The 9,149-nt window shown below is 46.4% G+C and overlaps 1 protein-coding gene across 1 annotated transcript; it reads right to left on the minus strand.

The window, feature by feature from the left end:
• Nucleotides 1-1,261: 1,261 nt before the first annotated feature.
• On the minus strand, nucleotides 1,262-5,377 carry LOC126491869 (glutathione S-transferase Mu 2). Its single transcript, XM_050127800.1, has 8 exons — nucleotides 5,211-5,377; nucleotides 4,878-4,953; nucleotides 4,410-4,474; nucleotides 4,054-4,135; nucleotides 3,857-3,957; nucleotides 2,893-2,988; nucleotides 2,699-2,809; nucleotides 1,262-1,688 (listed from the first exon to the last, which is right to left on the minus strand). Exons 1-8 carry the CDS (start codon nucleotides 5,244-5,246, stop codon nucleotides 1,602-1,604), a joined length of 654 nt encoding a protein of 217 aa, XP_049983757.1. The 5' UTR covers nucleotides 5,247-5,377; the 3' UTR covers nucleotides 1,262-1,601.
• Between the last annotated feature and the right edge of the window lie 3,772 nt (nucleotides 5,378-9,149).

Raw genomic sequence — 9,149 nt, forward strand, 5'->3', positions numbered from 1 at the left:
CAGGGAGGTCATGGGCACTGCCTGACAAAGGCCAGAATCTATGATGCAGCCACTGGCATAGGAACCTGCTCGGTACGTGCTCCTGCAGTGTGCCCAAGTCCTTCATGGGTGACTTGATGCAAAATGCCCACAGCTTTTGACCATCGGCTGGGGTACCGGGGCCCAGCACCCTAGTCTGGCCCCTCCCAGCCAGGCTCCTCCACAGGCAGCTGCAGGCTCTTAGTGAGCTGCTGAGCTGAGAGAGCTCTGACTCAGACTCCAGCACCATTGCAGGGAAGTGCTGCTGTGAGCCTCTGGGTAAGGTGTTTCTATCCAGAGCTCTAAGCCCTGCCGCTGGTTGCATGGCCAGGCCAACTTCTCTGGAGATAATTGATTGAGATTCCAAATTTTCCATGCATCAGCCATGTGCCAAGCCTGGCCATGCATATCAAAGATGAACAATCTAGAGTTGGCATTGTGGTACACTCCTGTGGTCCCAGTATTCAGGAAGTATAAAAAGGAGAATTATGAGATTAAGGGCCATCTCAGCCACATAGTGAGAGAAGACTCAGTCAGTGTGGGGGACATGAGATCCTGGACCAAAACCCTGGATGACCAGAGGCTGGAGACATGGGTGGGTCAGAGGTTAAGAGTCCCCTGCTCATTGAGCAGTTCTGCCCCAGTGCCCACGAGCACATCTTTAAGTCCAGCTCCAGGAGTCTGATGGCCTCTTCTGGCATCTGTGGGCACCAGGTACCCATGTGGTGTTCACACACATAAAATAAAAAGAAATACATCTTGAAAAGAAAAAAAGAACAATAAAAAAGAGACTGAGAGGGAGAAAGAGAGCAATTCTTCAGTTCACTGTGGCTTGAGTTGAGGGAAAGACTCCGACATCAGTTGCAGGCAGTAGGGGATGTTTATGTACAGGAAGGTTGAGAACACAAACAAGGGTTGTGTGATCGGCTTAGGAAAGCTGATGAGCCAGGGCCTGATTGCTCAGCCCTTCCCATCAGCACAGAGTCTCTCTGAAGCAGACACAAGTTACACATGGACGAATGAGCCATGGCACTCAGAAGAGTAAGCGGGAAATGAAGGTTTCTTCCACGGGAGTACCAGATTGAGGAACACGGGGACATGGAACTTCAAGGACTTTAAATATCCCAGAGTCCCTATATTTCTTTCTCCAGCCCATCCTAAAGGTAACAAAGCAGAAACCACCCAAAATGCCAACACAGTTGATTCTGAGAGTCACCACCAGCAAAACAAGACACAGAACAAATGTCATTCAGACTTTACTGGGGAAGAGACAGGGCTCAGTTGCTCACCCTGAGGAGCAGGGCCAGCACACAGGCAGGTCTGATCTCTCAGGCCTTACTGGGGATTCTGGGGTCTGGTATATTCCTCCAAGCAGCAAGGAGGAAGGGCTGGATGCAGGGCAGGATAAAGGAATAGGAGCAGGAGACTGATACAGAAATGGAGAATCCAAGGATCCAGAGGCTTGACTGAAGGAAGGGCTTGTAAAAAGAAATGGAGGACTTGGGAGAAGAAAGAAGAAAACAACACTTGGTAGAGACACGGAGCCAGAGCCAACAGGTGCCCCATTTCTGGGCTTTGTTGTTCTATGAGTTCCAAAAGGCCATCTTTCCAAAGATTGGTTTGGAGAGAAAGAGGCTGCTCTTCATGTAGTCAGATATCTTCATCAGGCCCTGTAGGGGAGGAGAAGGCAGAAATTCAGGATCTGTGGCCCCACTGGGTGCACAGGTTTTACTCTAAGAACCCAAGCACAACGAGAGCTGCCCAGGTGCCCAGTGCTAGTAAGGGAAGCTTCGACTTCCAGCAGGGAAGGAGAAACTGAACACAGCTATCAGCTGTGTGTCCATCTGCAGTTGTGGGGCAGATAAAGAGGGAGCTCCACAAAATCCTGCAGAACAGCGTCTGCTCTGCCTTCAACAGGAGGGACACACACAGAGGCCAAGTGCTTCCCTCCAGCTCACAAGGCTGGAAACACAGCGGTCTATAACCCTGTCTGAACAGGAAGACCTCTGCCTCTTCCCCGCATCTTCCACTCCAGCTCTCTCGGCTCACTCCCCAAACAGGAAATCCCTTGTCACTCTCTGATTGCACAAACACTCTTGCTTTATATACACTGGAAGTATGTGATTTGCTTTCTGGTTCTGATTTTACGGGGGGGGGGTGCAGTTAAAAGACTGTATAAATCTCAGAAGAGACTTTGAACTTTAGACTTTTAAATAAGTTTGAGACTATGATAGACTACGGGGGCTTTTCAAGCTGGACTGACTGCATTTTTGCATTATGATATGACTTCTAGCTTTTGGGGGCCAGGGAGTGGCGTGTAGCGGTTTGGGGGAAAAAAAGGTCCCAAAAGGAAGTGGCACTATTAGGAGGTGTGGCATTTTGAAGTAGGGGTGGTGTTGTGGGAGGCAGTGTGTCAGATCAAGATGTAGAATTCTCAGCGACTTCTCCAACACTAAGTCTGCCTGAATGCCGCCGTACTCCCAGCCACTATGCTCCCCGCCATGATGAGAATGGACCAAACCTCTAAAAGTATAAGCCACCACCAAATGAAATGATTTCCTTATTAGAGTTGCCATGGCAACGGAGTCTCTTCACAGCAATAGAAACCCTAAGACAAAAGGCATCCTGGAAAGGGGAAGGGAAATAGGATATCCAATGGGATGGAGGATCAGAGCATCACCTCAAAGCGGGCCATGAAGTCCTTCAGGTTTGGGAAGGCATCCAGGCACTTGGGCTCAAATAATCGGTGCTGGTCCAGGATATCATAAACAAGGAAATCCACATAGGTAATCTGCAGGAAGCCAAGGGTAAGTGCGCTGGAATTTGATGCCTGGGAATAACAGCAACTCCTCCTTCCCAACTTCTTCCCTTTACCTTGTCCCCTGCAAACCAAGGTCGCTTGCCCAGGAACTCAGAGTAGAGCTTCATCTTCTCAGGGAGACCCGCCAAATACTCTGGCTTCTTTTTCTCCTGAAACAGAAAACAACTGTCACCACCCCAGACACAAGCTCCCTGGCATTGACTGGCCTCACAGGGCTGTGCAGTCCCAGCAGGGAGAGGAGCGGTGACGTTCGTGAGATTCAGTCTGGGTTGACGTCCAGGCATTTACTTACAGCATCCCGATGATTAGATTGCTGCTGCTAGGCAACAGCCAAACAGGACACAACTCTGCTCCCACTCCACCCCCCACCCTCATCTCTACCACCCTTGTCAGAACCACTGTGCATCAGATCCAAGACGGCTGTGGGCACCTGGCTCCGAACTCACAGGAGGCAGAAGCAAACAAGTCACACCTGCTAGAGTGTGGGGTGAGGGTTTGCTTTGGTACAGTTTCCAAAGAGATGAGAAGTATTTGAGAGGACAAAAGGAAACAGGAAGAGGATCAAAGGCCTTGGGCCTACTGAGTTGTCTATTGGGAAGACCTGTTTATCTCTGCGGGTATCAAGAACACAGCTCAGGGAGGCCACTCGGGAAGAGTGTCCCTCCCAGACCCGTTTCCTAGTCTCATAGTGTGAGGGTCTGTGCTGCAGAAACAGCAACACTTTAAGGCAACTGCAGGCCAAGGCTTGTGACAGAACCAGCAGCTGGAACTGGAGCAGTCTGAGCTCTGTCTGTACTGTCAGGGCCTGGAGCCCCACTGCGGAGAGTCTGGACTGGATCTTAAGACTTAGGAGCCATGACTGGGCGTTTTCATTTGGCGGTGGTGGGGTTCCTCTGTAGGCAGTTTCAAACACCAGACAGTGAGTCGCACTGAGAGGCTCTGGGGGCGAACTGGACCAGAGGGGATTCCAGAGCAAAAGTACAGGGCCAGTTCCGACTCAGAGGCAGTGGGACTCACAAAGTCAGGGCTGTAGCAAACCATGGCCAACTGTATGCGGGTATCCATAGCCTGGTTCTCCAAAATGTCCACACGAATCCTCTCCTCTTCTGTCTCGCCACCTGCAGCACACGCAGCACAGAGTCACCCTCAGCATCCCACCCCAGGCAAGCCAAGAGGATGGCTTCTGCCCCCTCCCTGCAGCCAGCCCCACTCACACAGGTTGTGCTTGCGGGCAATGTAGCGCAGGATGGCGTTGCTCTGGGTGATCTTGTGAGATCCATCAATTAAGTAGGGCAGCTGGAAAGACAAGCAGGGACAGTCAGATGGGATACGGGGTCTCATCATCACTTCCCTGAGAAAGGGGCCTGGCACTCAGGGTACCTGGCATGGGAAGCCACCAATGAACAGACTGCGCACTGAATGGAAGAGCTGGGGCACAGCCCATCACACTGTGCAGCCACCAGGAATGGGAGCAGGAGAGCTGAAGCTCCGACCCCAAAATCCCTCAACCAGGCAAGGAGATGAGGTGAGGAAACCAAGCCTTCCCCAAACCTCCCTTCCCTGCACCTACATTGGGAAAGTCCAGGCCCAGCTTGAACTTCTCATTCAGCCACTGGCTTCGGTCAAAGTCGGGAGCTGTTGTGACAAGATATGAAAAGAAAGCACCCCAGTGACTCAAAGTCCTTCTCTAGGGACCCTTCCAAGGAGTCAGGCATGAGACCCCACACACACAGCCACCACAAGAAGGAGATTTGCAGCCTGACCCAGTTTTGCACACCCCAAGGGTATAGGATGCTTGTAAGGACTGTGGGCAGTACATCACTGCGATTTGCAAAACATTTAAATAAGTCCAGAGAAGAACATCATCCAATTAATGTAGAAGGCAACCCAGCCCTCCACTGGAAGACCAAATTCAAGGAGGTTTTAAGAAATCCAACTTGAGAAACCCTGTAGAGCTGTGAGCCACAGGGAGTCAGACAAGTGTTGCTGGACACCAGTGAGCAGGGGAGCCCCGATCTGAGCACCAGCGTGTAATCACCGTCCCCCATGGTGTATCTCTTCTCCTCATAGCTTGTGTCTGTGTACTCCAAGAGCAGGCGGATGGCGTGAGCCAGCTGGAAAGATGACATATGATAGGTCACACACGGGGGAATTCCGACAGTCTTCCTTAGCCACCTCGGTGAGCCTCCCCCATACACCTGCAGTCTCCCCACATGCTCACTCAAAGGCCTCATAAGCACAAGCTCTCCTGTTTCGCCTGACATGCAAAGCTTTCGAGCAAGTTCGGAGCCCCATCTATCGGTGAGAAGTCAGCCCTAGCTGCTCCCCACCCCATGTCTCTGTCCCACCCAGCAGTTGCTCTTGCACTCACTCCACGGATGTCCCAGTAACCCAGTGTCGCAGGCATGGTGCTGGGTGGTATCCAGAGCTGGCCAACCTGGATCTTGCTAGTTTGAGTTTTCTGAACCTTCCTAGGCTAGGCCGGAGGAGGTGGGACTCGGTTCTGCTTTCCTATTGGACTATTGGCTTACAGAGTCTCAAGTTGCAGACATTCCAGGGCAGGGAGTGCTGGAGGAAGTCAGGGATCCAGGGGCAGGGCAAAATAAATCTAGCCGCATCTCAGACTGACTCAGGAAACAATTCTAAGCAGAAGGCAGGCCTAGGCTAGCACCTAGGTCTGCAGCTCCCTGCTCTCCCCGTGGTGTGCTGTGTCCAAGGAGACACAGATGTGCAGCTGGAGACATTCGTGTCGGTCAAAGGGCAACACTGCTCTTTATCTTCCTGGCATTGCTATGCTTCACCATCAGCCCCTCCCTGCTTTGGCTCTGTCCTGAATTTTGGTGGCTGAGCTGGAACATAACAGGATGCCTCCAGCCAGAGACATTGTCTGTGCTCCCAGATGGCCTGCAGGACTCTGCTGAGCTGGGCAACTCCCAGTCACTTACATATGCAACCTGTAGATGCATGAGAAACACTCAGGAACACTGAGCGCCCGGAAGATGCAAAGCAAAACCCACCAAGATACACGTTCCCCAGTAAAGAGTTGCTTTTTATCAAGCAAAACAAAGGTTTCAGAGGTATATCCCTTGTATCCCTGCTCTCTCCAAGACCTTTATCATGAAGAGGTGTTGGATTTTGTCAAAGGCTTTTCAGCAACTCATGGGATGATCATGTGGGTTTTTTTTTTTCCAGTTTGCTTATATGATGGATTACATGGATAGATTTTCATATGTTAAACCATATGTTAAATGCAATCTCTGGGATGAAGTCAATTTGGTCATTTGGATGATTTTTCTGATGTGTTCTTGGATTCGGTTTCAAGTATTTTATTGAGTATTTTTTGCATCAGCGTCCATGAGGGAGATTGGTCTACAATTCTCTGTTTCACTAATGGCTTTGTGTGGTTTGGGTATCATGGTAATTGTAGTTTTGTAAAAAAAAAAAAAAAAAAAAAGTTTGTCATCCTCCTGTTTCTATTGTGTGGAACAATTTGAGTAGTATTAGTATTAGTTCTTCTTTGAAAATCTTAGAGAATTCTGTGCTAAAATCATCTGGCTCTGGGTTTTTTATGGTTGGTAGACTTTGATGACTGTTTTTTAGCTGTTTTCTTTACTTTATAGGTCTGTTTAATTTACTTATCTGACCTTGATTTAATTTTAGTACATGGTATTTATCCAGGAAAATGTCCCTTTGTTTTAAATTTTCCAATTTTGTGGGGTACACGTTTTCAAAGTATGACCTAATGATTCTCTGGATTTCCTCCATGTTTGTTGATATATTCCCGTTTTGGTTTCTTATTTTGTTAATTTGGATATTCTCTCTCTGCCTTTTGGTTTAGTTTACATAAAGGTTTGTCTAGTTTGTTGATTTTCTTGAAGAATCAACTCTTTGTCTAGTTGATTCTTGGTATTGTTTGTTTCTCTTTTGTTGATTTCAGCTCTCAATTTGATTATATCCTGCTGTCTAGTCTTCCTGGGTGAGTTTGCTTCTTTTTGTTCTAGAGTTTTCAGGTGTTCTGTTAACTCATCAGTGTGGGATTTTTTCCCAGCTTGTTTATATAGGCATTAAGTGTTATGAGCTTTCCTCTTAACAGTGCTTTTATTGTGTTCACTAAATTTGGGTATGTCATGTGGTCATTTTCACTGAAGTTTAGGAAGTCTTTAATTTGTTTATTTATTTCTTCTTTGACCCATTGGTGATTCAGGGAACATTGTTTAATTTCCATGTGTTTATGGGCTTTCTGAAATTAGTGTTGATGTTGAATTCTAATTTTAAGCCATCGTGATCCAATAAGATACAGGGGATAATTTCAAATTTTTGTGTCTCTGTGTGTGGCTACTGAGATTTGCTTTGTTTCTTAGTATGTGGTAGAAGTTGCTGGCTTGGTCCTGCTGCCATGGAGGTAGGGCCTGCTCCTGTGAATGTCCCTGGCTCAGGCCTGCTCTGGGGAGTTTGCTGGATTAGGCCTGCTCCCATGGAGGTTTCTGGCTTGGTCCTGGTCCTGCAGAAGTTGCTGCCTGGAGCCTTGTCCCACCTGTTGTTATTAAATGGCCCTTATTTTCTGTGGCCTTCCATTGCAGTTTCCTTCCCAAAATGTGTACCCCCACACACACTTCTACCTAAGTCCAAAATGGAGATAATCACTCCAGAAATCCCCAGAAGGAGACCAGAATACTGTGAACTATATTTTTAAAAAAGGAAAGAATAAAACCAGATATCCACATTTAGAAACTGGAGAAATGAGATTTCTGCATCTCATACTGAAAAAAGAAACAAACAAACTGAAAAATGAATCAAAGGCCTTAACTAAGACTTGAAATGTAGATGGACAGTGGTGGCACATGCCTTTAATCCCAGCTCACGGGAGGCAGAGGCAGGCAGATCTCTGAATTGGAGGCCAGCCTGGTTTACAAGAGCTAGTTCCAGGACAGGCTCCAAAGCTGTCCAAAGATCCAGAAAAATCCTGTCCAAAAAAAAAAAAAAGATTTGAAATTTGGAAATTTCTAGAAGGAAACACATGGAATGAGCTCCAAGACGTAGCATACATAGATTTTTTTTTCTACCCAACCCACCCACTTCTGACCCCTCCTTCCTCCTTTCTTTTGCTCTCTCTCTCTCTCTCTCTCTCACACACACACACACACACACACACACACCTCCTATCATGGCCCAGTTCCGTCTGGACTTTCCCAGACACCCCTAGCTGTACTATTCCTTTATATCTACAATGAAACCCTTCCTCTCAACTGTACCTAGGAGCAGTCATGACCTCATTTTCATTCAATAAGGAGATAGAAACTGTGACAAACAGGTTTCTGACTTAAAAAAAAAAAAAGCCCAGGCTCTGATGGACTCATATAAAAATTCTTTCAGACCTCCAAAGGAGAATTATAAGCAATACTCCTTAAATTATACAAATGACATAGAATCAGAATGAACACTTCTAAACTCCTTCTACAAAGTCTGTAGTACCTTAATATCAAACCAGAGAAAAATACAACAACAACAAAGAAAATTACTGGCCAATATTCCTAATAAACAAATACAAAAATTTTTAGTAAAATGCTTACAAACTGAATATAGGCATATATAAAAAGATCATCCACCACAATTGAGTTGTCTTTTTCCTGGTGCTGCAGAGATAATTCAAAACATATAAGTCAATTAGTGTAATAAATAATAAAAATAAATTTAAAGATAAAAATCACATGATCAATCAGCCTACAGTCCACAACCCCAGAGAAGCTAGTCAACAATGAAGACACTAAGGAAGGCATACATGGATCCACATAATAAGTAGAAAAAGACAAGATCTCCTAAGTAAACTGGAAGTGAAGGAGTTATGGAAGAGGGTCGAAGGAGAGAGGAGAGGAAGAGAGGGGAGCAAAGAAAAATGTATAGTTCAATAAAAGCAATAAAAAATAAAATAGATAATGAATAAAATCACATAATCATCTCAATACATGCAATATTCCTTCATGATAAAATTCCTAGAGTGAATATGACTGGAGGCAACACACCTCAACATCAAGGTATATGACAAAACAACAGCCAACATCATGCTAAGTGTTAAAAAGCTCAGAGCAATTCCGTTAAAGTCAGGAATGAATGGGGATATCCACTAGTCCGCTCCCTTTCAATGTAATCAGCAGACTTTGGCTACAGCAATCAGACAAGAGAAGGAAATTAAAGACATCCAAGCAGGAAAAGAAGTAAAATAATTCATTTTTTCAGATAATATATTATAGATAAGAGATCCAAAAAAGTCCAACCAGCAAACTTGTAGAAGCAATCAAGACCTTCGGCAAGA

The sequence above is a fragment of the Alexandromys fortis genome, unplaced genomic scaffold (assembly GCF_014885135.2).
Source record: "Alexandromys fortis isolate MF-2015 unplaced genomic scaffold, M_Fortis_MF-2015_v1.1 scaffold_292, whole genome shotgun sequence".
NCBI classification, from domain to species: domain Eukaryota; kingdom Metazoa; phylum Chordata; class Mammalia; order Rodentia; family Cricetidae; genus Alexandromys; species Alexandromys fortis.

Bases quoted from the DNA above. Each gene is read 5' to 3' on its own strand.
- LOC126491869 (XM_050127800.1), bottom strand. From the start codon at position 5,246: ATGCCTGCGACACTGGGTTACTGGGACATCCGTGGA. The intron at 4,136-4,409 runs GTAGGTGCAGGG...TTGTCTTTCCAG, and splicing joins TGGGCCTGGACTTTCCCAAT to CTGCCCTACTTAATTGATGG. The intron at 1,689-2,698 runs GTGATGCTCTGA...CCTCCCCTACAG, and splicing joins ACTTCATGGCCCGCTTTGAG to GGCCTGATGAAGATATCTGA.